Source organism: Macrobrachium nipponense, chromosome 47 (assembly GCF_015104395.2).
Source record: "Macrobrachium nipponense isolate FS-2020 chromosome 47, ASM1510439v2, whole genome shotgun sequence".
Lineage (NCBI taxonomy): Eukaryota > Metazoa > Arthropoda > Malacostraca > Decapoda > Palaemonidae > Macrobrachium > Macrobrachium nipponense.
The window spans coordinates 22028623-22046621 of NC_087222.1; the positions used below are offsets into that span (position 1 = coordinate 22028623).

General features: G+C 39.0%; 1 protein-coding gene across 1 annotated transcript in view; it reads left to right on the top strand.

Annotated features, from left to right (window-relative positions):
- Nucleotides 1-9970, top strand: part of LOC135204761 (zinc finger protein OZF-like) — a 66183-nt gene extending 56213 nt beyond the window's left edge. The window contains exon 3 of the mRNA XM_064234920.1: nucleotides 7777-9970. Within this exon, the coding sequence (XP_064090990.1) occupies nucleotides 8127-9362 (1236 nt within the window). The 5' untranslated portion in view covers nucleotides 7777-8126 and the 3' untranslated portion in view covers nucleotides 9363-9970. The remainder of the gene's footprint in view (nucleotides 1-7776) is intronic.
- The last annotated feature ends 8029 nt before the right edge of the window (nucleotides 9971-17999 follow it).

Here is a 17999-nt window from a genome sequence, read left to right on the forward strand (position 1 = left end):
AAGAATTACTCATTAAGAAATAACATATAATTCACTGAATAAATTTTTGTATATGTCTAAATTACTGAATAAATTCTTATATATAAAGGTTGACCCTTAAACGCCGAAGCGGTAAAAAAAAAAAAAAGTCTCCCGTGTTACGGAGGTGTTTCAGAGTGAGCGCAGAAGCGGAAAAAATATTTTTTTTTCAAAAAATCACAGCGCGCTTAGTTTTCAAGATTAAGAGTTCATTTTTGGCTCCTTTTTTTTTGTCATTGGCTGAAGTTTAGTATGCAACCATCAAAAATGAAAAAAAAATTATCATTATCATATATAAAAAATGCGATATATTATAGCGCAAAAACGAAATTTCATATATAATTGTATTCAAATCGCGGTTAAAGGTAACAAGTTACTTTTATTTTCGTTGTAATGTACACTAAATTGCGATCATTTTGGTATATAACACATTGTAAAACGATAAAAGCAACACAGAGAAAATATTATCACAAAATAATGCATGAATTCATAACGCGCGGACGTAAACAAATATTTTTTTCAAAAATTCACCATAAATCTAAATATTGTCCTAGAGACTTCCAATTTCTTTCAAAATGAAGACAAATGATTGAATATTACTATACTGTAAGAGTATTAGCTTACAAATGCAGTTTTCGACCATATCTGACGAGTTAAAGTTGACCAAATGTGATTTTTTATATATATATATTTTTCATATGCAATTATTTCGGAAATAAGAAAAGCTACAACCTTCAAATATTTTTCGTTTTATTTTACATGAAATTGCGCACATTTTCATATGTAAAACTCTATGAAATGCCTAATATGAAACGGAGCAAATATTCCGAGAATGGGACGTACGCATTTTCGGAGATTTGTGGCGGAGAATCCGCGCACGGAGAGAAGGAAAGTTTTTTTTTTAAATTCACCATAAATCTAAATATTGTGCTAGAGACTTCAAATTTGTTTCAAGATGAAGATAAATGACTGAATATTACTACACTGTAAGAGTTTTAGCTTACAATTGCGTTTTTCGACCATTTTGGTAGTCAAAGTTGACCGAACATGTTTTTTGTCTATTTATCGTGATTTATATGCAAATATTTCAAAAATGAGAAAAGCTACAACCTTCAATTATTTTTTGTTGTATTCTACATAAAATTGCGCACATTTCCATATATAAAACTTTATGTAACGGCTAATTTAAAATGGTGCAAACATTACCACAATCGCTCGTATGATTTTTTCGGAAGAGTTACCGCGCGGACGTAAAGAAAATGTTATTTTTTTCATAAATTCACCATAAATCGAAATATTATGCTAGAGACTTCCAATTTGTTGCAAAATGAAGGTAAATGCTTGAATATTACTAGAATATAAGCGTTTTAGCTTACAATTGCGTTTTTCGACCATTTCGGTAGAGTCAAAGTTGACCAAAGGTTGAAAATTTGTCACTTATCATTTTTTATATGAAAATATTTCAAAACTGATAAAAGCTACAACCATGGGTTGTTTTTAGTTGTATTGTGCATGAAATTGCACATATTTCCATATATAAAACTTTATGTAACGGCTAATTTTAAAATGGTGCAAACATTACCACAATCGCATGTATGATTTTTTTCGGAAGAGTTACAGCGAGACGTAAGGAAAAAGTTTTTTCATAAATTCACCATAAATCGAAATATTGTGCTAGAGACTTTCAATTAGTTGCAAACAATATTACTAAAATATAAGAGTTTTAGCTTACAATTGTGTTTTTTGACCATTTTGGTAGAGTCAAAGTTGACCAAAGGTTGAAATTTTGGCACTTATCGTTATTTATATAAAAATATCTCAAAACTGATAAAAGCTACAATCATGAGTATTTTTTGTTGTATTCTACATAAAAATGCGCACATTTTCATATATAATACTCCATGTAACGGCTAATTTAAAATTGTACAAAAATTATGTCAAAGTGACGAAATAATTTCCGAGATGTGTCACAGATACTTTTTAGTGCGGAAAGAAATAAATTCGCGCTTGCGTAACGATTGTAAACAAAACAACACTTTGATCCGTGAACTCCCAGCATCCCCCAAGGCGCGTGATTCAAAAGTTTTCGGCTGGTTGGCCTATAAGTATTTTTCTGCGAATTTAAAAAAAAAAAATTTTGAGTCGACGTAAAATACGTCCATTCGGCATACGGGAGACATTTTGACTCGACGTTTAATACGTCTATTCGGCGTTTAAGGGTTAACTGCTTGGTCTCAGACCCGCTCCTGGATTATATGTAGGCCTGGTACTTGGAATCCAATATCCGACAGACTATGAGGAGGACAGGCCTCAACTCTGTAGGTCCGGCCGGACTGGAGGGCTACGTATGAACGTAGGCAGCTACATTATATTGCCAAAAATGAGGACCGAGCTATAGCAGATTTGATGCAAAACTCTGGTGGCGGATGTGAGGGTGAGTCATTCTCCATCAGCACCACAAGGGTTCGGAGCTGTTCACTGTACGATCCCTCAAGGCTTAGCTCCCCTGAAGTCTCATTTCTCCCTGTCCTAGCCACTGGCTGTGGAATAGGTGGAGGTGGCGGGTCAGGGGAAGGTAATTCCATAACTGACGTTGCCTACCTATACTGAGGAAGGGGTAGGAGCAAGGGTCTTACCCCAATTCCACTGTTGGAGGAGCTGGAGAAAGAGACAACGGGGCGGCAGAGCCAAATATGTACTCCCTGAAGCTGTCCGTCATCTGGCGGGGGCTATAGCTCAGAGTCGTATATCCCTCACCCCCTCATACCCGTCCCTCCTCCCTCCACTTATGTGAAACTCAAGTGGACATTCCTCACTAAGAGGACCAGTACCGTGAGTTATAATGGTTCGGCTGGGCCAAACCTAGTAGTGGGTGGGAGGGGGGGAGTCGGTTGAGAACGTCTGGCTCCCTGTCTGATCAGAGGTGGGCACCTATTAGCAGTTGGAACAGCAACCGGTTGGTGCGGCCACTCATTAGCGGTTGTGTAGGCTACCACTGTAGGGGTGGTAGTGTGACTGGGCCCATGGCCTGTCGTGGTTGGTACAACAACCGATTGGGGTGGCCCTCGATCGAAAGATATAGCCTACGACTAAGGACGAATATTAGCCAGACCTTTTACAGTACAGTAATACAGTATAGCATAATGAAGATAATGGATATGCATCAGATTTATAATGAGGTATTATGGAAGAGTTGCAAGTGGTCCTTATATACCTATATATATTGCAAAATTAACCAATATGGATATAACTGACTAACCAAGTTCTCTAGCGACGTGGAACGTCAGGTAAATCTTCATCTAAGCTACCATTATGCGGATAGTACTCTCAACTAAACCTACCAAAATCGAATTTATACAATTCAGACTGGCCAGGAGGATAAATTCCACTCAGTTAAGGACAGTTAGCCTACTTTATTAATATAGTTGGGCTGAACTGATGGGTGGCAACTCTTCCACCTCTTCAGTGATTAATGAATAGGTATATTTGCATATATTTATTTACGAAATTAATAATAATTCATGCAAATTACGTTGGTGAGAGGGAACGAGTTACTAACTCTCTCTCTCTCTCACCTACCATAAATAATAGACTGCGTGGTCTATCAATGATGATAATAACATTACCGTTATGTCAAGATCACTTGGACGCGTTCACGAATTGGGGAGGGGAGGGGAGGGGGTGGATGCGAACGTTCTTAGTCTAGTCCCCAGACTTGCCCCAGCGTATGTCGTGAACGCGTTCGATATTTCTACGACATAACAAACCAATAATAGTAAGAAAAATACATTAGAACACAGGAATTAGGTACTTTTATAAGCAAAAAACATCGGATTTATTCTTATTTAAAACTAAAACATTGTACCTAAATCCCACGCGTTCTTTCTCCTGATACCAAAATGGCGGGGGGGACGCCACCTTCCCCGCAATACTTTCTACGAGGCCGAAGCATATAATCTATGAAAAACAGAAATTGGGGTACTCAACTTTGGTGCGGTGGACATCTCAGCTGAAGCCATCACTAAAAAGCACTTAGATATGCGAAAAGGTACGAGCAAGCAAAAAACGCGTCGTAGTCTCACAAAATCTAAAAACAGGATTGAAGATGGATTGAGAGGGATTTTGGAAAGGAAACCTCTAGTTGGCAGGAGACCTGTGAATAGTGGTTTCCGCTCACTTTGTACTTTATACCCGACACCCTTAGGGTGCTTGCGCGAGGGTAGTAACCTCAGTATACCATGCTAGCTTTTTTCTCTGGTATATTTAGAACCTATTTATACTAGAAAAGTGGATAGCAGGATCCTTTTCACCGGCGAACACAGGTCGACCCAGAAATGAAATTTTCATAGGTATACCAATATAAACCTTATATCATATCTACCATTGCAGCCACCCCTCTTTGTTCATCAGGCCAAAACAAGAAGTGCTTGGTGATGGCATATGAGTGAGGGGAATTCCCTTGCTCACTCTTCTCAACCACCAGTTAACCCATTTCAAACATGCACTGAAAGATACTCCTTCATAAAAAGCTCTGAAAAAAATGTCATATTTGAAGAAATGTAGCAGCACATACCTCCCAAGACTGTCATCAGCTACTCTTGTATTATCCACAATAACAATCAGTGAAACTAATTTGAAAACTTTCATCTCTCTTCAAATTACTACTCAATTCACCTTTACTATTTTTTCTTCTTATTATCTACTGCTTCTGTGGATAATATGGTGTTATGTATGGGTGGGTATTATGGATCCGAAGATCTCAGAGACAATGTTACAGTGTCGAAATATCCTGGAAAGGGTTCGACTCAATGTTACGGCCTCTGAGAGAGGTCCCCTTCAGGTTCGATATAAAATAATAAAAAAAAATATATATCAACACAAACAGTTGAAACTGGGGATACGAATATAGAAAGAAACACTAACACAACAAAGGTTTATTTACAAGCTTACTAACAAAGGTAAATGCAGAATGGTATCTCCTATTTACATAAAACGATAGAATCTTACACTGCATGAACTGGGGGAACAGTGACACAATTCAAATACTTGCAGGCCAGTTTAGTGACTCGAAGCAGTGGCTTCACAAAAGGAGAATGGCGAAAGCGGACGTCCTCTTGACTCCGTATTGCAGGAACTAGTCTAATCGTAAGGCAGGAAATCCCCCCTTTTCTTCTCCGAAGTCTGTTCAACGTAGAGACAACCGGCCGTCCACACCTGAAGACGACTAGACCAATATCCAACCAACTCTCGAACAACTCTCCTTTTGATTGATACTTCGTCGGTTCCTCCGTCTCTAGTCTCTCTCTGACGATCACTGCTGCTGATCTCTCACTGATAATCTGATCTGTGGCTCTGTGACTAACTGGTGATCTTTCTCTTTTACAATCTCTTCCTTCTACGATCACTCTCTAATTCTCCTCCTCCTGCTACTTCCTCCGTCGTATTTATACGGCATCCTGGGGGCGGAGCCTATGGCGAGCGTCACAGACTCCCGAGGTTTCTAGACATTCTTAGATGAATCTAGACGAGGTATTGCATCAGAAATCGCGGCGTTCCTCATGTAACGTTGGCGCGTTTTTACGCTCCACAACACGCCCGACGATTCCAGAAAAACCGCGAAGACAGGCGCCTCGAACACGGGCGCGAAAGCCTCCTTACTGCCGAACTTCTCGAAAAGGCGTTCTCCTTTCATTTAACTTCTTTTGCTATGAAGCAATTACCATCACAGTGGTTCACATAAAATTAAGCATTTGCTGCGTACTGTACCCTTCCTGCTGTTACCCCACAAAACTCTTATGCTGGTCTCTTGCATTTTCTATTCTTGGCCTTTGATTTGTTAATAAGATATGTTCATAAGTAATTTGTATTGTAATGTCAAGCTAAGAAGGTTTACAGATGCGAGGTGGTGGGCGTCGATATTAAGGGGGCCGGCCGGAACCCCTATATATGGAGGTATAGGGCGAAAAATGCAAAGTCATGAAAAAATTCATGGAGCTTCATATGGCAATTGAGAATACGTATATGAAATATTTCGTCAAAATTCCTCTTACTTTCGTAGTTACAGGGTAATTAGTTAACGTAACTCAATAAGCCTAAAACATTGATCCGTACAAGAAAATGCAATATTTCTTCTATTATCGTAAATTTTGATAATTATTGTTAAAGAAATTGGGAGAAATGGCATCTGTAGACATTCCCCGCGTCGAGAAGGAGACTTCAGGCTCAGCTACCAAGTCCAGTCATGATTTAGTGCGATCACAGATGTCAAATAGTCTACACGTTCCATTTCATCTCTGACATTTGCTTGCTTTTACGTATGTTTATGAATGTTTCGGCAATAATTTCATCATGCCAATGAGGAAAAGACAAGGAAAACATCTCGCTAACATACAGACGAAGAAAAATCGCTCAAGTATTATTACAGAGTATCATAATATACGCGTAGTTAGTGAAGAGAGAGGGAAGGGTTGCGTAGTATGGGTTGCTTAGTAACGTCCCCGTCTTGCCTGACAGCACACGTCACACTGTGCCCAAGGCTACGATCTTTGAGCAAAGAGATCTTCATTTATGACAAATAACAAAGTTTTGGTTTTTTAGTACCCAAAATGGAATATGAAATTCATAATAATCATGATTTATTAAATTGTCTTTGTAAAAAAAGAGTACACCTTCGAGTTTTACCTCTGACATTCTCTTGCATTTACGTTTATTTATCTTTGTTTCGGGCAAGAATTTCATCATCCCAAAGAGGAAAATACAAGGAAAACATCTCGCTAACATACAGAATAAGAAAATTTGCTGTAATAAGCCGAGTTAGTGAAGGGGAGAGAGAGAATTGTGTAGGAAGGAGTGCCCCATCTTGCCTCAAGCAGTGCCCCAGGCTGCGATATATGAGCAAAGGGATCATCATTTATGATTAAATTATGATAAATAAAATAGTTTTTGTTTATTAATACACAAAAAAGAAATACACATTCATAATAATCATTATTTATTAACACTGTCTTTATAGAAATACGAAGGAAAACTTTGAAAGCCCGTATCTCAAAACTATACTTATTGACCTTCAAAATCTATCTTCTCACTTAGTTTTAAAGCTATAACATTGGAATTTGGTATATAACTCAGAAAGACTTTATAGAACAATCAAATTTAGCCCTTTTTTACAATTTTTGCTTCGTCTTTTTTTTTATAAATTTTTTTCTCCTGATTTATAGGGTTTATTTTTTTTTACCATATTGAAAAAATCATATCTAGCAAAAAAATGACTTTTAGAAAAAAAACTCTCCATTTGATTGGAGGTCTACATCAGGTCTATATATGGTAGTAATCCCAGGTCTTAATATTAAATCTCAAGGGATGAGATAGAATTTAAAAAATGGTTATTTTTTAGATAAATCGCCCTGGCGTCACAAAACCGAAGGTCAGAGGCGAAAATCATATGCGGTTTGGAGATGTCCCAAGTCACCTCATTAAGTGGTATGAATATCAAAGTCCTGTCCTTAAAAAATGGCATTAGCCGGCCGGCCCCCTTAACTGTTAATCTGTTGTTGCATTGTTGCCTCAGGAATGTTTTAATGCTGTGTCTGGACAACGTTTGGTAGGATTGTATTCATGTTTGGATAGAACTATCAAATGCATGCTTTGTTAATCGGCCTGAGACCTTTATGGGAACCTGAATTGAATTTGATCTATTATTTTGCTGCTTCAGTTCTGGCATTATGTTTCCTAACTCTGTGTTGCATTCTTTGATTTCAGATTCTCCCTCAGAAGAACCTTCCTTCCTTCGTCAGTTTTGATTAGCATCAGGATTTTGGGAAATGCATGTTGTTTAATGGTACTACATGGAACATTACCAATAGCAACTCTTAAAGTGTTTGAGACAACAGTGAATTATTGTACGTGTATTTAACAAATTTAAACAATAAGTAAAAGTTTTTTTGAATATTAGATTCATACATCAGCAGTGAAATCTGGTTATAGTCCTTCAAGACATTGAATTTCATTTTTAACAGATTTGTTGAGCAATTATTTGTAAACAATTCTGTGATAAGAGTTGTGAATTAAAAATATTGTCATTACAGAACGGGACAGGACATAAGGCTAAAATGAATCCAGAATATTCTTTAGAATTTCCTTTGAAAAGTGAAACTGAAGGTGCATTATCACTGCCTTCCATAAATCAAGAAAACAGCAACATGGCTGCCTTTAGTGTAACCAGTGATGGAGACTTTTTGTCTCTGGATCCATTGATGGATATCAAAATAGAGCCAGAGGAATTCTGTGAGTCTAATGAAGATGATGCATATTCATATGAAATGAATTCAACAGTGAATGAAAAACATCCACAAACTTGCAAAAAGGAAGTAAAACAAGAAAGAAGGAATAGTCACAATGGAAAGAAGCCTTTCAGATCAACTGACTGTGAGAAAACATTTTATAATAAAATTAATCTTACAAATGATATCACAAATCCTACTAGAGAGAAATTCATATGCAATGACTGTGGGAAAGCATTTCCCAGGAAAAATAGTCTTACACGTCATATGAGAATCAATACCGGAGAGAAGCCATTCATGTGTAAAGACTGTGGGAAAGCATTTTCACGCAAACCACATCTTACACATAATATGAGATCGCATACTGGAGAGAAGCCATTCATGTGTAAAGAATGTAAGAAAGCGTTTTCCCAGAAACCACATCTTACAATTCATATGAGAACCCACACCGGAGAGAAGCCATTCGTGTGCAACGAATGTGGGAAAGCATTTTCCAAGAAACGAGATCTTACACGTCATATGAGAATCCATACCGGAGAGAAGCCATTCATGTGTAAAGAATGTGGGAAAGCGTTTTCCCAGAAACCACATCTTACAATTCATATGAGAACCCACACCGGAGAGAAGCCATTCATGTGCAACGAATGTGGGAAAGCATTTTCCGAGAAACCAGATCTTACACGTCATATGAGATTGCATACTGGAGAGAATCATCCATTCATATGCAAGGAATGTGGGAAAGGATTTGCCCGCAAACCAGATCTTACACGTCATATGAGATTGCATACTGGAGAGAAGCCATATATGTGCAAGGAATGTGGGAAAGGATTTTCCCGGAAATCAAATCTTACAAATCATATGAGAATCCATACCGGAGAGAAGCCATTCATGTGCAATGAATGCAGGAAAGCATTTTCCCAGAAATCAAGTCTTACACTTCATATGAGATTGCATACTGGTGAGAAGCCATTCATGTGCAACGAATGTGGGAAAGCATTTTCCCGGAAATCAAGTCTTACAAATCATATGAGGTTGCACTCTGGAGAAGAAAAAGAAACAACATGATAAAATAAACCATTTAAGGGCAGAGATCTCTCAAATGACCAACTATATGAGAGATCAAAATCACTCACAAAATCTGCTCAAGAAATTAAGGAAAATGACAAAAAACTACAGAATATGGAATGAACAAATCAGTTGAAAACTGGCGGAACACCAAGCCAATATAAAGGCCCTAGCTTCACAAATAGGAAACAAACAACAGAAGATAAAAGTAAATTAGATAAATATGCAGTTTGGTGAAAATTCAAAGATTGTATAGGAAGATGATGAAAGAAACAGTGGAGGTATGAACACAACTGCAAGGAAGACCTAGAGAGATTTTGGAAGCCACTGTTTGAAAACCCTAGACAACACCTGGATATTCAAATGTATGGAATTAGACAACATCAATGAGGAAATAAGATCTTTCTTGGCAGCTCAGATGAGTAAGTGGAGGACCACTCTCTGTCTAAAACACTCTGAGGGCCAGATAGTAATTCCAGACATAAAAATCCAAAGAGGAATATTCCAAGGTGACAGCCTCTCACCACTTCTATTCTGCTTGACCATAGATCCGCTTAGTAAAATCTTGAACAACATTAACACTGGCTATGACCTAAGCAAAAGCAGAAGCAGAAAAGAGAATGAAAGATTGAACCACCTGCTCTTCATGGATGACCTGAAGTTGTTTGCAGATTCAGGAGAAAAATTGGAAGAATTAGTTAGGACAGTCTACCAATTCTCAAATGACACCTGCATGGAATTTGGGTTGGACAAGTGTGCCAAGAGTACAATAAAGAGAGGGAAGAAAGTAATATCAGAAGGCATAAAGGTAGAGGAAGGCATGTTTGTTGAAGACCTGGCAGAGGAGTCTGCATATAAGAACTTGGGAATAGAAGAAAACACTGGTATAGAACACAAGAAAAAGAGAGAAAAGATAAAGAAAAAATACATCAGCCACTTAAAGAAGACCTGTAGTTCAGAACTAACACCAAAGGACAAGATCACTACCATAAACCAGCTGGCAATACCATTGGTGACATGGTTTTGGCATTGTAGACTGGCCACAAGGTGAGTTTGACAGGAGGGACATTAAGACCAAGAAGATTCTCACCCTACATAAATATCTCCCTCACAGAGAAGGTGGATTATGCCTACAGAGCAGCAATAATAAGTCAAGGGTAGTACTTCAAAAGCTCTGAGGATGAAAACATCAAAAAGGTTGCCCAACACCACAGGCTAAGAACTTTGCAGATCTGCTAGAAGACAGAGGGTGCTGAGCAGACTCCAGCAAAAACGATAGCCAGGAAGACCAGGCAGAAATACAGTCACAGAGCAAGAACTGGAAAAATAGTTGAACAGACAAAGAAGAATCACTTAGATGGATAAGAAATGGAGATCTAGGTTATGATGGAGAAATTCTGATAATAGGAACACAAAATTAAGACCTAAAAAACAGCTTCAAGAAAATGGCAAGTATATCAGGGAGTGACCAGTGTAGGTTTTATCATGCAGCGGTTTAGAGTACGAATCATCTGATATCAGCCTGCCAGACCCTGCTTGCAGATGGTCACTACACAGCCCGCCACAACAATATCTGTAAATATATAGATTGGAAAATACATGAAGAATACAGAATTGAAGTGAAAGAAAAAGTGTGGGAGCATGAACCAGATCCAATCACCTCCAATAGGGCCGTTACCATCTTTTATGACAAGGAAATTCCAACAGGAAGATATAGAGAAGGAGGTGCTATAAAACCTGATATTGTGACCTGGAACAAGGAGGAAAAAACAGCAAAGATTATAGGTGCGACACTACGCAGTGACTTTGGCCTCAATAGAGTTGAAAGGCATAAAATAACAAAATACCATGACCTACAGAACGACCTGAAAAGTACATGGGAACTGAAGGAAATAGAAATAGTACCTGTGGTGGTAGGGCAATAAGACTTATAAAGAAAAACCTGAGCAATATCTTCAGGCAATATCAAGTTACCCAAGTATAAATGAGGTGCAGATTGCTGCCCTCATAGGAACGGTAAACACCTTGAAAAGAGCCCTCTGATATGAGGCTAGTGGAACATAGAGGTGCAACCATAGACCCCAGGCTGGAGCCCATTGCACCCCTGATATAAACCAAAAATTAAGAATAACAGAAGCCAGAGAGAGAAGCCATTCATGTGTAAGAATGTGGAAAGGAATTTTACAGGAAACATCTTATAATGCAAATGAGAATTCACACTTGAAAGTAGCCACTTTCAGTAAACCCTCAATTATCTGCTGCAATATATATCCAAGGCTCTTGTGGAAATTGGAAATTTGTGGATATGGTAAACAATCACTTTAAGAATGTAAAATAAACCCTAAATCGTCAGAATGATTACTAGCGCTAATTCACACCGACTGCATAAGGACATGTATGAAGAATGCTGACAAGAACGTAAACATTACAGTGCCATTTGGTGGGAGAAGGGTGATTACAGAGACAGTCTTAGTGGGTTAGCCAAGTGTTACTTTTAATGATTTTGTAATATGCAGATTGCACTTAATGGGTCAAAGATATAAGCTGATTTTAACAGTAAATAAGTATCCAAATAATTGATTATACGAAAATTGTTATTTAGTCCTTTATTTTCTTGCTTGTATTGTGACTACAGTACTGTACAGTATGCGCTAATAAACAATACAGAATGCACTACAGTACTGTGCTGTACACATAATGAAAAAGTAAACTGTACAATACCGTCAGCTGAATAAATGCATACAAAAACTATCCTGAAATTCTGTCTCCCTCTCTCATACCTGTTCACATTGCCAGAACTGTTTATTTGTGGCAAACCTGGAAAATCTCTTTTTTTCTAGCATCATGATGCATACATGTATGTACAAGCACATGTACGTCAACACAAGCTAATTTGTTAGAAAGTAGCTGCTATTTTATGCTGCATTTTGTTACCGCCACATTAATTAAAAATCTAATAAGCTTTTCACTCAAATCTTATTACAGATGTATCACAGCATTACATCTTAAGATATTAACTTTTTCACGTACTGCACATCAGAGTTCTTGCTCTGAATGTGAGCAATTTATAGAAACCAAGCAACACTCACTGCGTTCTCTAAGGAATGGAGGTCAATCCTTGAATGCTGGCAATGTGTGTGAGAGAGAGAGAGAGATGCAAAACTGCAATTGTCATCACCTTTGAAGGCTAAAAAGAAAGTTTACACTTCACATTTGCATAAATTGGTAACAAGGCCTTTTAAACCTTCAGAGTGAAGAGAGAGAGAGACTTACAGATATCGTGTACTACAGTAGTTTTTAAATGGTTACTACTGAATAAGCAGCAAACGAGATCTAAATGGAATACTTAATCATTTTGCTGTCTCTTTGACTTATAATATGGGTATGAAGTAACTGTTGCTCCCAATGCATCCTGAGTTACGATCAGGACTGAATGACAAAGGCAATACTGTACCTGGTCTTTTGTTTGTGTTGTATGGACAGGTAATACCTTTAAGTACCTTACTATGCAATTACATTTACATTGTAAAATGTTCAGTTGATTACATGTAAATTACTCCTCTGCAACCAGTTATATCAATATTGTAGTATCTGGTTACTACTACCTTTCTGTTGCATTGTGTATGATCATATGATGACGAGTTAATGTCCCATGATAAACAGTGATTTACATAATTGTGTTTAACATTAAGCATATTCCATTAAATGTTTACCCAATGTTTCAATTTTGACGTATGATTGCCCAAGTTGTAGGTGATTATAAGGGGTTTTGATCAAGGAAGGACTCCAAAAGTTTTGTAAACAATAAAGAATAATCCAGAGAGAGGAAGAGAACAGCAAGCAAGCACACAGCAAGTGTGTAATTGACTTCAGTATGATGCAGATGGTTATGTATATAAATAAACACACATATGGTGTATACTATATGTGCGTGCAAACACAGACACTGATAAGTAAGAAAATTTTTTATGCAACATGACTGGGCAGTTTATACTGATATGTTATTTTGTAATGTGTTTCAAGTTTTTCAGTTCACTGGTGTTGCAACTTGAGAAAAGCCCTTGCTTAATATAAAACAATTTTGTTCATAAATTTAACAGTCATAAATTCACTGTAACTTTTGGAGTTATTCTTCAGAGGTGGAAATAGAAGAGAGTGATAATGGGAGACAAACACAAGCAGCCAACGAGAGATTGAAACTTCTGTGACAAAGTCATGACACTCAGCCACTCTAAAGTAATAATAATAATAATAATAATAATAATAATAGTAATAATGATAATAATAATAATAATATCCTTTATTTCAGCTCAGGGAATTTACAAACTACAGACAGTAACATACGCAATCTAGAGACCTTAGGTGGTTACAGTAGTTCAGGTCCAGAGGGCTAAATACAAAAACCGAATGTAAAAAAAAATCTTTAACTTGATAGTAATCACAGTAATAATGAAAAAGTAAAATATCGGCAGTAAATACAATAATAATGACAGAATCTGCAGATGACATCTTGCCAATACAGAGATTAAGTCCTTTAAGGGACAAAGGCCTCATTTTCCCATCTTTCCCACAATTTAGATCTTACCTCACTTCTTTGTATGAGCGAGTTGCTGCTGTTCCTCACTCGGGTTACCACGTGGTTTTCTATGAACATCTGTGTGGCAGAGTGGTAGTGAGGAATGTATGTGAGGCGTCTCAGAATGTCATTGTGCACAACAGTGATACTTCTAATGGTCTCTCGGGTATAGTTCGTCCAGAGGGAACACCCATAGATACTGTAGCTGTACGAGCGGAAAAGCAGCACTTTTGTGTCTCGGTGACAGAAGGCAAACCTCCTTGCAATCATGCAATGGACAAAGTTCGCAGAGAAAAGGAAATACAAGAGGAAGGCTTCCCACATGTCATCAAAGGGAGACATGCCTCCAGTGATGCTGAGGGTTGCCAATCCTTGTTGTTCCTTCCTTCTATGAAAACTGCCTCTCATTGCTGCTCCCTCCCTGTGAGAAGTAACTCCTTCGTGATCTCCTATTGCTCTGTGGATGGAGAGTCCGCAGGGAGGGACGATGGATCAAGATGACAACTTGGAGGCTGAGAACGAATGGAGAAAGCTTCATTTAACCCAACTTTTTCAAGGTTGAGGGATTTACAAAATTTCTTGAGGGAAGCTTAGGGAGCTCTGGCACTCCCCAGGGATCTCCAGGGAGCCTTCAGTCTGGGGGTTGATCCCCCATCTCAGTGCCTCCGTGACTGCTGCATCTGTAACTGTGACTATTGCCACAGTTACAATGTCAACAGGATCCATGATCACGGCCATGGTCCCCATGGTCATGCATGCAATCTTGGTCCAGTTGACCCCCATACTTCTTCCAACTTACTCCTCCTCTAGGTATGTACCACTCCAAGCCTTGGTGGCAAAGTACCAACGAGACAGAAAAGAGCCCAAGGAAGAGACATCGCCGTCATCGTTATCATCTTTGTCGTGTTCCAGAGCCTCCTCCCCTTCTTCTTCCAAACGTCCTGTTGCACAGGCAGACCAGAGGTAGAAGAAGGTCACTACTCACTACCATTAGACATGTAGGCCTTCATACATCTAGCCTATTTCTTTGGAAGAGCCATAGGGATCTGCCACATGCTCTTCCATGTCCACGGACACCGGAACCATACCACAGGGTTCTCCAGACCCCCTTGATGTGTGAGCAACAGGTGCACGGGCCTCCACAGATACCCCGGTCACCAAGACTGGTCTCCAGAAGTCACATTCTAGGGACAGTATAGAATCTTCCTCCTCTGCAAGTGTTACATGCTTTTCCATGGATGTTGCATGTATGTGGGTCTCCACGGAGGCCTGTGGCACCAATACCAGTTGAGGAAAAGTCCTATTCATGAACTGGTAAAGTTTTTCCTACCATTGCACAGGGTCCCACAGACTCTTGTGACATCGATGAGTGCTTATGGTTAGTGAAAGAGAGTGAACCAACAGCTTCCAGGTGCATGGTCCCAAAAGGAGAGAGTGCTGGGGTCTCAAAAAGGTGAAGTTGACCCACGGATAAGCTTAGGTCTCCATCAGGTCCGGGAAGAGTGCTATGCCTCTCTCAACTGTCCCCTCAACATCCTGGGTTTATACCAGGAGGCACAAGTCAGACAGGCCTGGGGCTCAAGATTGGAATCATTTGCCCTCCCATCCCAGCCCACATACAAGAACTTATGTCCCAAGTTCAGTCCTAGGATCAGAAAGGTCATATGCTCGAGTGGTGCAGAGTAGATCAGGGGGTTCTGATGAGGGTTTCTCTCCTACTGAGGGAGTAGTGTGGGAGGACCGTGACCTGGAAGGGCTTGAGGGTCCTTTTCCTCAGGACTACAGAGGACCTTTGTTAAGGTAATGAAACTGATTCGTCAGTATAACAATCTCAGAGAAGAGACCATGTCCACTCTCCCCTGAGGATCGTCCCTCTGCACAAGGAACCCAAAGCTTTGTTGAGACTGTTGCGGTCTGATCTTGCTGAAGGGGTTCTAGACCAAGTGAGTTCTCTGGCATCTGAGGAAGAGAACTCTCCTCATTCTAGCTGCTCGCACACGATACTTCCCTCTCCTCTTCTTTGTCAGAAGCATTTCTATGTGTCCTCATGGAGGTCACAGTGAAGAGGAAGTTGCCCTCTTGCGGCAGGAGTCAGCGGCTCTGGAATCGACTGCTTTATTAAAGTAATTGGTATATTTCCAAACATACAAACCTGAAGTTCTTTACTCAGGGGTTTAGCCTGAAGACACAAGTTGGACCGTCTGTCAAACTTTCAGAAACAGTCATTAACTACCAATGGTAGGGGGGGGAAATCTGTGCCAACTCATCACCCTGTACTCCTCTTTGCCTTTTGGATTAGGTAACAGAATGATGGGTGGCTGAAGTGGGCTGTAAATGTAAAGACTCAGGTTTGTATGTTAAGAAAAATACAAATTACTCAAGAATTTGTTAATTGTTCCTACATGAATACAAACCTTGGTTCTTTATGTAGGAGAGTTATATTGGCTTGGGGAGTCTGGGAAATTCTCTGAACTGACTGGTTAGTTCTCCACCCCTGGGAATATATATACATATATACATATATACTATATATATATATATATATATATATATATATATATTGTAATGGAGTTAACTGATTTGACTTCGCACATTAAAGTAAGTTTCTGTTTGTTTTTGTCCAGTTTTGTTTACTTATGTCTTTTGAAGGCTGGACTTTGGGTCTTTTCCTCCCCCCAAAGGGTAGTTGTAGTTTTAATTGGTATGTCACCCATGTAAGTGTCTTTATCTTTTCATGTTTGATGGTGTTTCGGCTGTTCGTCACCTGTTTTGTTTTCATCTCCGCTGGTGATTTGGGGACCTTTTGGAGTGATGAGACGGCATTTAACGGCTCCCTATAGAGAGGATTTCAGCTTCCATATTTTCTGACGGTTTATGGCAGTTTGCACGAATATTCTGAAGATGCCATCAACGCTTTGCAGCTGGCATCTCTTCAGTTCGTGTAAGGGATCATGTGATGGCCTTCCTTTGCGAGGCGTATACTTCGTGGTTGTGTGATGCCCTTCCTTGCCATACGTACTTTTGAAGGTGAAACTCGCCCGTTGTTGCCCTTGCCCTCAGCTGCTGAACTTCCGGAATCGTTAAGGGGCCTCCCAGGGGCAGAGAAAAGGGTAAGATCGCAGACCGTGTGTGTTTGTCATAATTATTCTCACCTATAGAGATGACTTGTGTTGGTAGTCTCCTACTTTGTGGCACTACTGGAATTTACCGTTGGTGACGACACTTCGCTGTGTGATGCTAAGAGAGACGACATTCATGAACCATTGGATAAGTGGAACATTAGTTAATCGTTGTTAATGGGATGATATTTATTTTTCCATAGTCTTAATGTATGTTTATCCATTATTCAAGTGTTTACTTTAATAAGGTTTAAGGTTAGTTTCTGACTTTGTCTCTTACTATCATAATGACCCGGTCATCTGTGGTTTCTATCTCCCCCTAGTAACTTTTTCTTTTACTTTAGTGTGCTAGTTAGCTAGGCGAATGTGTTTTTGGACTTGCAATCATGAGTTTATTTTCTTCCCTAAAGTACAGTTTTCAAGGGATTTCTTTGTAATTATAAGGTTTTAGTTGTAATAAATAATTAAGTGTTCATTTTAGTCTCTATCCTTCTCTTTAAGGAAGTACTTTGAATTGTTTTTGTTCTGGTATGAGTCCTACTCATTATCATAGTGGTAAGGGCTTTAAGGTGGATCATAACATAATTGGCGACCGTGACAGGATCTACTACCAGACGTTAATGTTCTCAGGGTTTTCTCGAGGAGGAGTGCAGAGAAAATTGGGAAAAGGATAGTTTTGCTTGATAGGCTTTTAAGTGATAGGAGCTTTATTTTTTTCCCCCATTTAACTTATTTCGAGTTTCAAGTTGAGGAGGCTGCGGCCGAATTTCTTGGTAATCCTGATTGGGAAGAATATATTTTTTATTTGAAACGTGAGGAGTTGTGGTTTTTGTCTTAGTTTTTGCATTTGGAACTGCCATCGGAAATTCGTAAGGGGCAGTTACTCAAAGAAGTGCTGAAAGCTGCTAAAGAGTACCAAGAGTGTGTAAGTATCTCACATAA